The sequence below is a fragment of the Sus scrofa genome, chromosome 6 (assembly GCF_054392235.1).
Source record: "Sus scrofa isolate SSC_HxYL_T2T_F1_AM1 chromosome 6, Sscrofa_HxYL_maternal_Yorkshire_Landrace_v2.0, whole genome shotgun sequence".
NCBI lineage: Eukaryota > Metazoa > Chordata > Mammalia > Artiodactyla > Suidae > Sus > Sus scrofa.
The window spans coordinates 14,647,052-14,661,926 of NC_139388.1; the positions used below are offsets into that span (position 1 = coordinate 14,647,052).

General features: G+C 51.7%; 1 protein-coding gene across 5 annotated transcripts in view; it reads right to left on the reverse strand.

Annotated features, from left to right (window-relative positions):
* HYDIN (HYDIN axonemal central pair apparatus protein) overlaps positions 1-14,875 on the reverse strand; it is a 549,453-nt gene that overhangs the window by 17,925 nt on the left and 516,653 nt on the right. For all 5 annotated transcript variants that reach the window (XR_014805538.1, XR_014805539.1, XM_084959659.1 and 2 more), the window contains 9 exons: positions 14,705-14,843; positions 13,234-13,399; positions 10,716-10,863; positions 9,799-10,006; positions 9,171-9,392; positions 8,270-8,439; positions 6,284-6,482; positions 3,713-3,871; positions 418-695 (listed from right to left, as the gene is read on the reverse strand). Coding sequence is in view for 3 of the 5 variants with exons in the window: in XM_084959659.1 (XP_084815785.1) it covers positions 418-695; positions 3,713-3,871; positions 6,284-6,482; positions 8,270-8,439; positions 9,171-9,392; positions 9,799-10,006; positions 10,716-10,863; positions 13,234-13,399; positions 14,705-14,843 (1,689 nt within the window). In the remaining 2 variants the exon portion in view is untranslated. The remainder of the gene's footprint in view (positions 1-417; positions 696-3,712; positions 3,872-6,283; positions 6,483-8,269; positions 8,440-9,170; positions 9,393-9,798; positions 10,007-10,715; positions 10,864-13,233; positions 13,400-14,704; positions 14,844-14,875) is intronic.

Genomic DNA, 14,875 nt, shown 5'->3' on the forward strand with positions numbered 1-14,875 from the left:
TATCTGCCTTAGAGGGTCCTGGGATAGTTAAAGGCGGTTGTATACGTAAGAATGCACAGCACTGCACCTGGGCATGGTAAGTTGTTGCTAAATATATGATTTTAGACAAGTTGCCTAATCTCTTAATACCTCAGTTTTCCCGTCTATAAAATGGATCACTCATCAAACCGTTCTTGGGATTGAAAGAGACGAGCCACGTAAAGGGACTATCACAGGTGCCCAGCAAGTTCTTTATCACATTAATTTTAGTAAGAATCATGGCAGCAGCGATCACATCCTGAGTGGCCCCCGCTGTCACTTCCGGAGGGAAGGGAGGGGAAGCAAAACGGAGGGCAAAGAAACAGAAAAATGGCCATGCGTGTAGAACAAACGCGTGAGCCGAGCCCCGGTGAGCCCAGGCCCGCAGGGCTCTCCTACCTCGCACCCACGTCGCCCGTGTTCAGCATGAGGACGCGCCGCGTGGCTTGCGTCTGACACACGACTGGTCCGAAGGGAATGTGCTCCTGGTCCAGCGAGATCTCCAGGGCCTGGCAGCAGCCACGGAGGAGGAAGAGGGGCCGCAGGAGCCCCAGGCACTCCATGAACACCTCCTCGGAGAAAGGAGGGACACGCTTCTTCGGGGCAAAGGTGACCTCCAGCTGACGGACCTCTTTGGGCTTCAGAGTGATGCTTTGGAATGGCGTCAAGGTGATGACCTGGGCGAGAGGACCGGGAGACTCAGCAGCTGGGCCCGGGGGTGGCGAGGGCGCCGAGGCTGCCCTCCTGGAGGTCTGGATGCTGGGATGGTAACCGCCGGGAATACTCTCTCTCCGTTCCCACCAGCCGTGTCCCCTGTGCTGAGTGCCTGAAACTTGCTGTGATGCACTCTATGGTTAAGGCCCAGATCCCCTGTACAAACTGTCTGGCACATAACAGGCCTGCAGTAAATGCGGATTCACTTTCCAACCTCTTGCAAATAACCCTGCTCTCTGGTGGAGGAAATGGGAAAAGCAAGTAGAAAACGCTCCCGGGGCTCCCCGGTGTGCTGGTGAAAAGACCGACTCTCGGGTCCTGCCCGGTGGACCAGTCTCCTCGGGAGAGCGTGGGGCCTGCATTTGGTGACTCATATGTTCTAAAGTTCAGAACCACTGTTTGAACTTGAATGTAAGGGTCTTCTCTCTCCCTTTGGTGGTGGTAAAATTCAAATCAAAATCAGCTTGAGGAGTTCCCGCCGTGGCGCAGTGGTTAACGTATCCGACTAGGAAACATGAGGTTGCGGGTTCGATCCCTGGCCTTGCTCAGTGGCTTAAGGATCTGGCGTTGCCATGAGCTGTGGTGTAGGTCGCAGACGTGGCTTGGATCCCGTGTTGCTGTGGCTCTGGTGTAGGCCGGCGGCTACAGGCTCTGATTCGACCCCTAGCCTGGGAACCTCCATATGCTGCGGAAGCAGCCCAAGAAATTGCAAAAAGGCCAAAAAAAAAAAAAAAAAAAAATCAGCTTGAAAGGAGAGTTCTTGTTGTGGTGCAGCAGCTTACAAACCTGACTAGTATCCATGAGGACATAGGTTCGATCCCTGGCCCCTGGCCTCGCTCAGTGGGTTAAGGATCCAGCATTGCTGTGAGCTATGGTGTAGGTTGCAGATGTGGCTGGGATCCCACATTGCTGTGGCTGTGGTGTAGGCTGGCAGCTGTGGTGCTGATTCAACCCCTAGCCTAGGAACCTCCATATGCTGCAGGTGCAGCGCTAAAAACAAAGAAAAAAAAAAAAAGAAAGAAATCAGCTTGAAGGAAGCCAAGGACCTCTTCCCCCTGGAGCCCCTCCCTTTGGTACAGAGGGCTGCACAGTCACCAGCAAGTGGACTGTGCAGTCGGGAGTCAGAGTGGCTGAGGCACGAGAGCAGAGGGGCCTTAGAGATTTCTCAAAACACAGCGATGGAAGTGAACCAGGGAGATGGGGCTGGCATGGACTGCTTCCATCTCATGAGGCAAAGGAGGTGTGGCCAAACTGTAAGGTGCCCTGACTCACCAGAACCAAGGCCTTTACTTTGGATTAATGAGGAAAGGGAAGCAAGAGGTTGGCCCTCTTTCTCTGGATGGCAAGTTGGTTGACATGGGGCCTGGGATGAGATGCCCACTGGGCCTCCTGCCCTGGCTGGCCTCTCGCAGCCAGTGTTTCTCTTTCCCACAATCCCCAGTGGTCCACAGCACCCCTAAAACAGGGGATCACAGCTAGGATTCCAAAAGCACCAATCCCTTTGAGTGTATAAAACCCTGCCTGCCACAAACACCCCTCCTCCACCTGCCTGCCTGGGAAATGCTCCTTCATCCTGTAAACCTCAGTTCCGAGGCCCCCCGTCCCCGCACTCTGAGGCCTTCGGTAGTCCCCCAGCCCTCCCCTGAGCAGAACCAGCTCCTGAATCACCCCCCATTTCCGCATGTCCAGGCTGTCCTGGGCCAAGTCATGTGTCTGTGACCCCGAAAGATGGTGAACACCACCAGACCAAAGTCTACGTCATAGTCACCACGCTACGGACAGAACCCCCCCCCCCACTCTGTATGACAGGAGTCTTTGGAGACGGGACTTTGGGAGGTAATTAGGTTTAGATGAGGTCAGGAGAGTCAGACCTCCATGATGGGACTAGTGCTCTGATGAGAAAAGACATCAGAGCCAGAGCTCCTGTCCCTCTGCCATATGGGGACACAACCAGAAGGGGGCTGTCGGCAAGCCAGGAGGAGAGTCCCCAGCAGAAATGACCATGCTGGTACCTGATCTCTGACTTCCAGCTTCCAGAACTGTGAGAAAACCCATGTCTGCTGTTTAAGCCACCCAGACTGGGGTTTTGTCACGGCAGCCCAAGTGGATGAAGACACACCTTTGGATCTCCAGCACCTAGCACGGATTTCCAGTACGTGTAAGAACAGACTGGAGGGAGTGAGGAGTAGATGCAGCCCATCCTCAGAATGAAGTCTTTCGGGTCCATCTGCAAAGGGCCACCCTAACACTGGGAGATGGGGAGCAGGCAGCCAGGACTGAAGCTTCTCCGTTCAGGGAACTAGAGGGCGTAGCTTTAGCAACAGACACGCTCCTTTCACACAGCAGATGGGACATAAACAGGGACAACGTTTCGGGGGCAGATGAGCGATGTGTGTTGAAACACCCTCTTCCTTTTGGTCTGAGAAGCCGACCTCTAGGAGGAAATCTTAGCAGAGAGTCATGGATGTATGCAATGGTTTGTTTACATGGATATTACAATGTTTATAATATAAAAAATTGGGAACACCTGAAATGAGCAGAAACATGGTGGATCCATCTACCTAAGGCAGTAAAAATGAACAACTGACATGGAATGTTTTTGATCTATAGGTAGATGGTAAAAGCAGGTTTCAAAACAATCTGAACATTATAATCTTATTTTTTAAAAATATATAGGAAAAATAGGAGAAAGATAGGTACCAAATGGTTAAGCGATTATTTCTGGGTATGAGATTGTCACCCAATGTTTTTCTTTGTGATTTTCTAGTTTTAAAATTTTCTTCCATGAAGCTCCGTGTAGATTCACTGGTGTCTAGATCTTCGGACTAGTTCTAGCTGATCAGAGGCAGTGCAGGGAGAGCTCTTAGAACGGCCTGGCGCGCTGATGGTGCCCCAGAACCATGAGGGGTCCGTGTCGCGAGCACGGCCATCCACGTCATCGGGGGGCGTGGAGAGGACACTGGGGGCCCCGAGCACCAACCTTGGGTTCCTGGAGTTCCGGAATCGAGAAGAAGACGGACTGGTTAAATGTGAGCTGGGCCTGGCTGTTGTTCATGATGGAAATTGTTTTTTTCACCACCTGTCCAGGCAGGACGGCTCCTAACTTCACAATCTTGTTGGCTGGATCGAGGACTAAAATCTGTGGGACAAGAAAGACAGTGGGGGTTGGGGGGGCTTCCTCAGTTAAGGAGGAAAAGAAACAGGACACGTGCACCCTGCTGAGGCAAGGGAGGCTCTCTCTCTCTCTCTGTGACCCGCATCCTGGAGCCTGGGTGGGCAGCTGCTCACTCAGTAAACACTGATGTGCCTTCAGTGCCGCTAAACGACCTGTCCTGCACTGACAAAGTTACGGCTGGGTGAACAGAGGGCAGGAAAGAGCTCGGGGAATAGGGGCTGAGCTGGCCTGGGGGTGCGGGAGGCTCCACCCCCGGAAGGCGCATCCCCCCGAGAGCTAAGGGAAGGCAGGGTTGGGGCTTTGCGTTGTGTGTGTGTGGCGGGGGCAGGACAGCACCCCGGGGAGGAGACCAGCTGTGGCAAGGCCCCGAGCTGGAGGGACTCTTACATTCAAGTTCAAACATGGTCCTTGAATTTTGGAACACGTGAGTCCCCACGTGCAGGCCCCCCACGCTCTCCGGAGGAGACTGGTCCCTCCGGCGGGACACAAGAGTCGGCCTTTTCACCAGCACACTGGGGAGAATGATCAGGCCTGTGGCTGGGCGCCAGGGGGAGACGGAGGAGATGGTTTGGAGGTGGGGTCAGGTTTGATTCTGGGAGACGTGGGCAGCCAGGGCAACCTGGAGGGACCCAGTCAGGCGTGTATTTTGGGAGTGGGCTTCTGGCTTGCTCCTCTGGGGAGATGGACTGGAAGAGGAGTGAGAGATGCGGGGGGGCAGCAGAGATGGAGAAAGCAGATACATTCCAAAGTCCTCGTCGAAAGCACTGATCCAAATGCTGGCCTGGGAGTTCCCGCTGTGGCTCAGCAGGTTAAGAAGCCGACATGGGGTCTCTAAGGATGCAGTTTTGATCCGTGGCCTCACTCAGTGGGTTAAGGATCCGGTGTTGCCACAAGCTCAGTGTAGGTTGCAGCTGTGGCTTGGATCTGGTGTTGCTGTGGCTGTGGTGTAGGCTGGCGGCTACAGCTCTGATTCGACCCCTAGCCTGGGAATGTCCTATGCCACAGGTGCGGCCTTAAAAAAAGAAAAAAAACAAAAACTAAAAAAACGCCGGCCTGGATGAGGCTAAGATCAGGTTGGGCCTTGCCCTCCAGGACGGTGTGACCACAACGAACAGCACTCACTGGTCCCTGTCCTGTGAGCAGTCACTGCACCGCACCCCTCCCCCAACCATCTTTCCGTCCAGCCCACATGCTTCCACTTTGTCTACAGAGGCAAGAGTCTCCAGAACCAGCCTGTGAACTCCCGGAGGTCAGAGAACGTGCTTCATATCCCAGGGAGATTTCCACCAAGCACCTGACACACAATGGGTGCTGAGGGAATGAATGAAAGTATGAGCGTGTGAATGAATCAGGGACATCAGAAGAGCCCCTGTCCTTGGCTTGGGTGCAGACACAGCAGGTGCCATGGCCCTGCCGCTCCTCTGGCCGGATGGGAAGGCCGCTGGGAACATGCCCCTCCCCTTTTCTCTGGGTTGCTGAAATGTCCCACACACGCTGAGAATCTTGGAAGGTCTGGAGTCTTCTAAAACCTCCTATTAAATGCAAGTACTCCCACCAGACTTAATTTTTTTTTTTTTTTTGCTTTATTTACAGCCGCACCCAGAGCATATGGAAGTTCCCAGGCTAGGGGTTGAATGGGAGCTGTAGCTGCAGGCCTACGCCATAGCCGCAGCAATGCCAGATCCAAGCCGTGACTCTGACCTATACCACAGCTCATGGCAACACTGGATCCTTAACCCACTGAGTGAAGCCAGGAATCAAACCTGCAACCTCTTGGTTCCTAGTCAGATTTGTTTCTACTGAGCCATGACAGGAACTCCCAAGACACCAGACACTGGAAAGAAAGGGATTAGCAGCAGGACCAGACCTTTCCCTTCCTATTAGGAGCCGCTGGTTAGAAGGAAGGCTCTTAATCAAATATAATCCCGGGATCTGGGCCTGGGGAATGCGAGTCAACGTGGTGTCAAGGAGAGACGCCGTGTAACTGAAAGGCAGGTCTGTGAACACGGCTTCAACACATCTTTCCCATTAAACCTGAAAATGGTACATGCCTTAATGCGGGACAAAAAGGGCATGCTTGGGATGCTGCATCTGAGAGCATCAAACTTCTCCGAGGAAAAGACTGCTTCCCTAGAGCCTGGGATTACTCGCATCCTTTGACGCGGTGAGGTTTGGTGTTTGGAATTGAATAAGATGTACGGGACCCATTTGAGTCTGATCTGACAGTTCACCCCTCAGGGTCCTGGCTGACCTGGGATCGCGCAGTGTGGGGGCAGGAGACATGGAGAGGGGAGGCGGATGGGCTCAGGCGGGCAGAGGTGGCTGAGAAGGGCGAGGAGGGTGCCAAGCCCGAGGATGTCCCCAGTTGTCTCTTACCTTCATCTCAGTGCCTTTCCCTTTGATTTCAACTACTTGTTGCGAGAGTCCATTGATTTCGAAGGGGATGAGCTCTCGATAACTGATACTTTCTCGAGGATAAAAGATGATAGGAACCTCCAGCGTCTTGCCTGGCTTTATCACATCTACTCGGAAGTTCACCTCAAGGTGGCTGGTGTTGGTGTACAAACAGTCTAAGCTGGAGAAAACCAGGAGGAAGGGGTGTCCGTGCTCGGACGGCTGACCCAGAGGGAGGAGCCTGTCCCTGTGTCTCCGAGCCAGGCACTGTCCTGTCCTGCCCTGCCTGGGGTCGGAATTACGGGCTGGAAGGGACCTCAGCAATGACCCTGCGCTCCCCGCTCCTGGGCACAGACAAGTCACTTCCCAAATCACATCCCAAGACCCTGGCAGAACCGGGCCTCAAATTCAGTCTCATGGCCCTTGGCCCGGTGCTCTTTTCACTCCCTTTATCCTCTCACAGGAAGGAACTGGGTGGCAACGCACGGTGGGAGGGGCATGTGTGCCAGAGTCAGACGGAGGGGGGTTTGGATCCAGGCTCTGGCCTCCGGTCGCCACATGACTTGAGAAAACTTCCTCAGCCCCTTTGGGTCTCTGTTTCCTTACCTGTAAAATGGGGATGGTGAGAGCTACCTCACAGGGCAGTCGTGACTGTTCAATGAGAAAAAGGGACTAAATCAGTCACGACAGAGGGCACTGAGGGAGCATTCCATGAAGGTAAGCCATGACTATGACAACGAATTCCTCAACCAGAAGGGCCTGTGAAAGATCAGGTCTACCCTCCTTCACCTGTGGGTAGGAAGGCACCCAGACCTCTGCTATGACCCCTCCCTGGCTGCCTCCCAGGTACCTGGAGAAGGAGTCTAGCTAAGCCATTAAACAGAGCTTAGCGTCTTAAACAAGTAAGACTGAGATCAAATGAAGTCAGGCAAGAAGGCGTGCTGGTGGGTAAGATTTTAAATTAGTTTTTTAAATTGCATGACATTCTTGTAATTTACATTCAGGACAATCACCACCACCACCACCATGAACTACCATCACCACCACTCACCATCACCATACCACCACCTACCACCATGACCATAGCAGCAGAAATGGTTACTGAGCATTTCCTATGTTCTGGGCACTGTTCTAAATATTCTCTCTAAATGAATTAAGTGAATCCTCCTAACAGCCCTGTGGGGAGGTACTATTGTTACCCCCCGCTTCAGCAAGGAGACAGAAGCACAGAGAGTGTAAGAAATTTGCCCAAGGTGACACAGCTGGGGGAGAGCTGGATTTGAACCTAGACCTGTGCTCTCCAATATGGGAGCTGCTAGATGCATGTGGCTATTAAAATTAAAATTAAGATGAAATAAAAATTCTGTTCCTCAGTGGCATTAGCCACATTTCAAGTGCACCACAGCCATGTGCAGCTACGGGCCACTGCACTGGACAGGGCAGGTGTATAACATTTCTGTCACCGAAGAAAGTTCTCCTGCAGAGCACTAACCAAGAGAACTTTGAACAAACACAGGTCTCTGGAGCGTCTGTTTGGTTTGGTCTGAAATACACCCCAGAAACGTGAACTGGAACATTCTGCACAGGGATGGTGCAGAGAGGCTGGATGTGAATCAGATGGCTTAGGCTCAGTGTGGATCTGCCATTCACTGCAGGCTCACTGGCCTGAGAAATGAACTTTTTAACTCTGCAAACCTCAGTTCCCATATCTGCTACGTGGGGATAAGAAACGGAGGCCATCCAACGTCTTGTCAGCTCATTTGACACTGCCCTCCTCTCCTGCGGGAGGATTTTTTTTTTAGCAAGTAGCTCGTGGAGATCCAAGTATTGGCCTGCGTGGTGGGGAAGGGAGAGCCGGGAGGCACGCACGCCTGTGTCTGGCGCTTTCCAGTGATCCCTCGTCTGTGTCGGCAAGACCTCACCTGTGTGGAGGGAGGATCTCCTGCAGGGCCTGGGACGCCTGCTTACCTCATAGACGTCTCTTCCTTGTTGGTGACAACCAGGGTTTGTTTGTACGGGGGCATCCCAGCCTGGTAGATGAAGCAGGTCCCAAAGTTGTAGCTGGTGAAGGAGAAATGGACGGCGGGGCTCACGGCACAGCCTGAGATGCTGCACAGAAATGCTGGACCTTGGCTGATCTGTGCGGAGGGAATGGCAGGGGGGCCTGATTAGGAGAAGTGAGAGAAAAGGGCCTGGAGCCCTCAGGTGAAGGTGGGAAGCAGTCAGCTTTCAAAAAAAAATTCAGGTCCTAGGGGGCCTTTTGCAGAATCCGGTTTTTTTTTTTTTTTTTTTTTTTTTTTTTTTTTTTTTTTTGTCTTTTTGTTTTTGTTTTTGTTTTTTAGGGCCCAAGCTAGGGGTCCAATCATCCAATTGGAGCTGTAGCCGCCAGCCTACGCCACAGTCACAGCAATGGCAGATCTGAGCCACGTCTGCAACCTACACTACAGCTCTCGGCAACACCGGATCCCTAACCCACTGAGTGAGGCCAGGGATGGAACTCACGTCCTCATGGATACCAGTCAGGCTCATTTCCACCGAGCTGCAAAGGGAACTTCAGAGATTCTGATTAATAGAAGTTTATTTAGGAAAAGCAAGGAGGCCTATTCTGCAACTTGAACCCACACTGGCTCTGGCTTCCCTCCTGCAGGAACGATCAGCTTGAAGCAGAGGGCTGTGCAGAGACAGCAGGCTCCCCGCCAGCCCCACTTTTCAGGGTTCCTGTGGCCGCAGGACGCTGGCTGGCTGCCCACATGCCTGGGAAACATACTTGACTTCCAGCCCTTCCTTGCAGCGGAGGTGGCCATACACACAGGTCTCAGGACAGGATGCCTGAGTGTGCTGGGTGTTGGACAAGGTTAAACGGTCTCACCTTGATTTTGAGTTCCAGGCCCTGCAAGACGCATTTCTTAAACGGCTGGAAGGACAAGGAGGCATGTGCGGTCTGCCCCACATCCACGCTGCCGTCAATGGGCGAGAAGTCCAAGTACTGCCGCAGGGACGGGGGGCCGGACAGCTCTGCCTGGAAGCTGAACTTGAACTTCCCAGTGTTGATAAAGCTGAATTCACACTGGACACATTCATTCAGCTCCACCTGAGAGGCAGAGAACAGAGCTGTCTGTTGAGCCAATGGGGTCAGGGCCTGTCACATGTTGGGGAAAAGACCCTTTGGCAGATGATGTTGGTGCGTTGAGGGTCATTCGTTTAATGTCATCAGAGAGTCCAGCAAGGGCAGCCAAAGTGCTGGGAGCCATTCAGTTCTTAGCAAAACATCCTTCCTGTGTGTTTAATACAAGCATCCTCTCCTCCCCCCACCACCTTGCCACCCTGTGAAAAGCAAAATCACCCTGTGAAAAGAAAAGCAGCCACATCACGACGATAACACGTTCTGCAGAGGGAGCGGCTCTCCTTGGTTCTCCTGGCCTCCCAGGCTTGGTCATGGGCTCGGCCTCCCCCAGGCAGTGTGCAAACCGAGCGTGCGAGGCCTTCTCCCACTTTACCTCATAGAAGTTGATGGTAGTGGTCTGGTTGGGGGTCAAGAGAGTGACGGCGCCCACCCTGTCCTTGCATTTGACCTCCACCTTCACAGAGTAGCCCTCAGCCTTGACATTTAAGGTCAGAGGGTGGGCTTTCTTTTTCACATTGCAGATCAGATTGAAGTTCACATCTCCCTCCTGCTTTGGTGTGAAGAAAATATCAATCGGGAACCTGGTTGGGGAAGAAGACAGCAGATGAAATGACTAGGGTGACCCGGTACAACCTGCCGAAGAAGGCGAGTTGAGTGGATTAGCAGAAACACTATGAGGAAAAGGCGGAGTTCCCATCGTGGCACAGTGGAAACGAATCCGACTAGGAACCATGAGGTTGTGGGTTCGATCCCTGGCCTCGCTCAGTGGGTTAAGGATCCGGCATTGCCGTGAGCTGTGGTGTAGGTCTCAGATGCTGCTTGGATCCTGCGTGGCTGTGGCGTAGGCTGGCAGCTGTAGCTCTGGTTAGAATCCTAGTCTGGGAATCTCCATATGCTGTGGGTGCGGCCCTAAAAAGCAAAAAAAAAAAAAAAAAAAAAAAAAAAAAAAAGGCATCACAACGCCGGCTCATGATGAATGGTGAAGATCTGCCAGGTAAGTTGGGCCACTGCTTTATGGATTCACAAACGCAGTGGAGAGCAGGGAAAACATAAACATGGGAAAATACCAAGAACAAGAGCTTAACGTTTTCAATGCTCCACGGTCATCAGGGAAATGAACAACGGGGAAGGGGTAGGACAGAGATGAGATGTCACACCTCGAGTTTAGAGTTGGGAGGGACTTTGCAGACACGCACTCTCGGGGGAGGTGGCACTCCTGGTGGGCAGGCCTGGGACCCCGTCCCGTGGGCGAGGGCAGTCCTGGGGGCTTACCTGGGCCTTTCTGTTTACCTGGACTGAGGTGGGAGCCAGCCTTCCATGGGACACACGACCAAGCTGTTGCTGAAGCCTTCAGAGAAGCGGGAGTTGTCCTGGAAGGCGAAGTGGAACCCCTGCTCCTCCTTGTTGATAATTTTCACCGTCTCCCGGGCTTCCCTGCCTGAGGAGGAGACACAGACCCTCAGGGGAAGCCGCGGGCCTGCTCCCGAGGCACTGCACGCAGTGGACGCTCCTCTGAAGGCCAGGGCAGGCGGCGTCTTTGCTCGCCTCTCCCGGGGGCCTCAGCCTCTGGCTCCCTCTCTTCCTTCCTCCCAAAGGGACTCCACCTCTTCCTTCCAGAACTTTTAATCCATCAACCGCTGCTACTTTGAGGGTGCTGCTCTGCCAGGAGAGTCTCCTTCTTCTTCAGGCCCCGTGCCCTCCTGCCTTATCCGTGGGGCTGGGGGCCCGTGTGCTCTGCCCGGAGCTCTGAACAGAATCTCTGCATCGGCCTCTTAGGAATTAGACTCAGGGATGTCGCGCGTGTCCTGACAGGGCTCTGATGGATACCCTTCCTCCCACGGGTCTGCTTTTTCTTACTTTCCTTGACGATTGTAGGGCGTTTATTTTTCTCCATAAACTTTAGAATTGTTTCATCCATTTTTCCCCTCACCTCAATCCTTGTGGGACTAAGGTTACCAGAGTTAGCAAAAAATTTCCTAGTATAAGCACATCCCAATTTTTCCATGGGACATACTTACACTAAAAAACTATTCACTGCTGCCTGCAATTCCAGTTTAACGGCACATGCTATATTTCATCGGGTGACGCTAGTTGGGGTTTTTAATTGGAGCTTGATTAAATGTGCACAATTTTGGGAGAATTGACAAATTTCCAGATCTCGTTTGGGGACATTTTAATAAGATTTTACAGTTTTCTTCATATATGTCCTGCGCTTGTCTTGTTGCATTGATCTTTATCTATTCTATAGGTTTTATCAATATGGAATGGAATCTTTTGGTTCTGTTTCTAGGCGCTTATTGCTAAAAGAGAAAAATCACTGATTTTTCCACAGGACGTGTTTGGCATCCAGCCACCTGCTGAATTATCTTGTTGACTCTTATAGTCTGTTGTGCATTTCTCTAGAGTCTCGTGAGGTTATCTATGTGTGAAGTCATCAGCAACAGTGTAAGGAGACACGTTTTCTCTCTGTTTTCCCACTGTTTACACCAATTATTTAATCTTCTTGTTTTATAGTATTTGCTAAGATCACTAGGTAAGTGCCCAATAAGAACAGCGATAATGAGCATCCTTGCCTAATTCCTGACTTTAACTGAAGTGACTTCAGTGGTTCATGAGCTGATAATATCGGCCTCTTGCTTTCGGTTACTCTTTTAAGGTTTTTCCTCTATTCCTATTTTACTATTAGAATGTGAATGTCTGCTGAATTTTAGCAATGGCTCTTCATGATGTATGATCACCTGGCTGTTCTTTAATCTGCTGATGTAAAGACTATACAGAAAAACAACATCACTGCAGCCTAGACTGAACTGTTTGTCCTGCTGTTATTTTTACGCTACATTGTTCATTTATTTAAAACCTTACGAGACATCCTAATCTCCTCCCATCTACTTATAGGCATCACTATGAGAAATATATGGAAATAATATACGTTAAACTGTTAACACTGGTTTCCTTTGATGGAAAGAGTGAGATAGAATTGGGGGGCAATTATTAATTTTTTTCCTTATACAATGCCACATTGATTGACATATAAAGAACACCACTTTAGTTGTATTTTACACACCCACACACCCCCACCCCACGCCCATGTGATGGAGTCACAGTGTTATAAGGGGCCTGCAATCACTTCCTCCACTTCCTTCAAATCCCTGCTCAAATATCACCTTCCCACCATCTGCTGGGCTGCCTTGCTCCCCTGCCCTGCTTTATTCTTCTCTGGAACATGTCTCAACATCTGACATGCTATCTCTTTTGCTTTTTGGGGGTCCACTACCTGTCACTAGACTGTAACCAGCATGAAAGTGGGGATGTGGGCTTTGCCCATTGTACGCCCAGCTCACGGAAGAGTGTCTGGCTCACACACTTTAAGCTCTGTTGCGCTAGATAAATATGTGAAAGGACCGCAGAGAAATGTGACCACTGTGGCACAGACCAAGGAGCACACAGATACAGCCCACTCAAGGCACACTCAAGTAGGATGGGGCTGACATGAGTTTCTGGAAATAAACATAGTCCAGGCCCCAAAGGCATCTTCCAAGCTTGTAACAAGCCTCCTACGTTTCCTTGGGTTATTGGTGTGTGCGTTTGGAAGACACCTGATGGAAATTAGATTGAGAGGTGAAATATCTTGTGGCCTTGTGAACGGTGATAGAGGCCATCTGACATGCCTCTGGATGGCACCAGGAAGAGTTTCCCACCCAAGTCTGCTCCTAGAGCTCCTTGCTGGGTTGTCCCCACTCCTGCCCGTCCCCCCTCCCCGACCCCTGGTCATGCCAACTCTAAATACAAACCAACAGGGCAGCCTTACCAATGAGAATACAACTGAAGTTGAGATGTGACTTGTCCAGACTGATGAGAGGGTCAGTGGCTTTGCCCACCAGCAGGAAGGGGACTGAGATGTTGTGCTCAGGGATTAAGAACGTCCAGAATGCTTCCGAGAGGTGCAGGTGGCAAGGTGTGAACTGGAAGACAATCTGAGGGGATGGTTGGGAGCAGAGCAGTTAGAGGCTCTTCTGTCTGCCAACCCCACATGCCCTTAGAGGCTCATCAGCACTGGGCTACGCTGGCTGCTGTGACCAGGTCATAGCCTCTTTTTTTTTTTTTTTTTTTTTGGTCTTTTTAGGGCAGCACCCGTGGCATATGGAGGTTCTCAGGCTAGGGGTCAAATTGGAGCTAAAGCTACCTGCCTATACCACAGCCACAGCCACACCAGATGTGAGCTGTATCTGCGACCTACACCACAGCTCAAGGCAACGCCGGATCCTTAACCCACTGAGCAAGGCCAGGGATCGAACCCGAGTCCTTATGGATCCTGGTCGGACTTGTTTCTGCTGTGCCACAATGGGGACTCCCTCTACCCTCTGTGTAAGGTCCCGGAAGCTGTACCAGCAGCATCAATGTCTGCCCTGCCCACCAAGAATGTCTAAGGGGGTGAATCCCACCCACAGGTTTTGCTGGCTAGGCTGCCATATGCATGCCATACCTTTGGGTGCCATATAAAATTGGAAGATTCAGATAGAAATCTGGGGTTTTGGCTTTTCCTGAAAAGCGTGGGAGATCTAGCAACCCTGGGCTCACTGGTCTGTGTGGTGATCCTCCAGAGAAGCACTGTGGCCAGCTAGCCCGGTGCCCTGCACTCCCTATCTCTGTCCCTCGGGCCTGCCTCATTCATGTGGATGATCCTCCTGACGCTATCTGAATGCGTAATGTCTGTTTTACGGATTTGTTTCTGCCTCCAAGATTCTCTGGGGAACTTACAGGACACAGGGCCCACACATCTGTTTTGGCCAATAGGTTCATACTTGTCTAGGTCTGACTCTCTGCTTTAAATCACTGTGTGGACACTAGGACTCAACCATAGGACACGACTCTGCCCTTTGGTTTTGCCCTTTGGCTTGACTAGGTCAAAATGCACCCGTGTCCTTTCACTGCTGTCGGTCCCCTGGACACATGCGCTCTTGACTTCATGGTATGGCATGAATCCCAGAGTCCCCAGGCACAGGTGTCCAGCTCTCCTTTCCTTGCTTTAATAATCTCAATTTTTAAAACTTCAAATACCAGGGCTCTCCATTTCTCCATGGCCAACCAAGAGAGCTCAGGTCTGTCTTGTTCATGAGAATTGCTGAACGTATGCAGTAGCCACTCAAGAAATGCTTGTTGATGGGCTCCCACTTCGGCTGTTCACCCTAACTCAACCCGTGAGCCACAGCACGCTTGCTGTGCAGAGGGGGACAGGATGATTCCATTCCCGGCCCAAGTGTCCCCATTCACACACACACCTCAGCTTTCTTTTCAGGGAGGACGAGGCCTTTCTCTGTCAGGCACGTGAAGGCTGGAGGGTTCTGGAGACTTTCCATTTCCTCAGAGATCCAGCAGAAGGAGTAGGTGCTACTGGTCGGGTTCAGTATTGTAAACGTCCTGGCCGAGCAGGAAGAGGTGAGAGCAGAGCA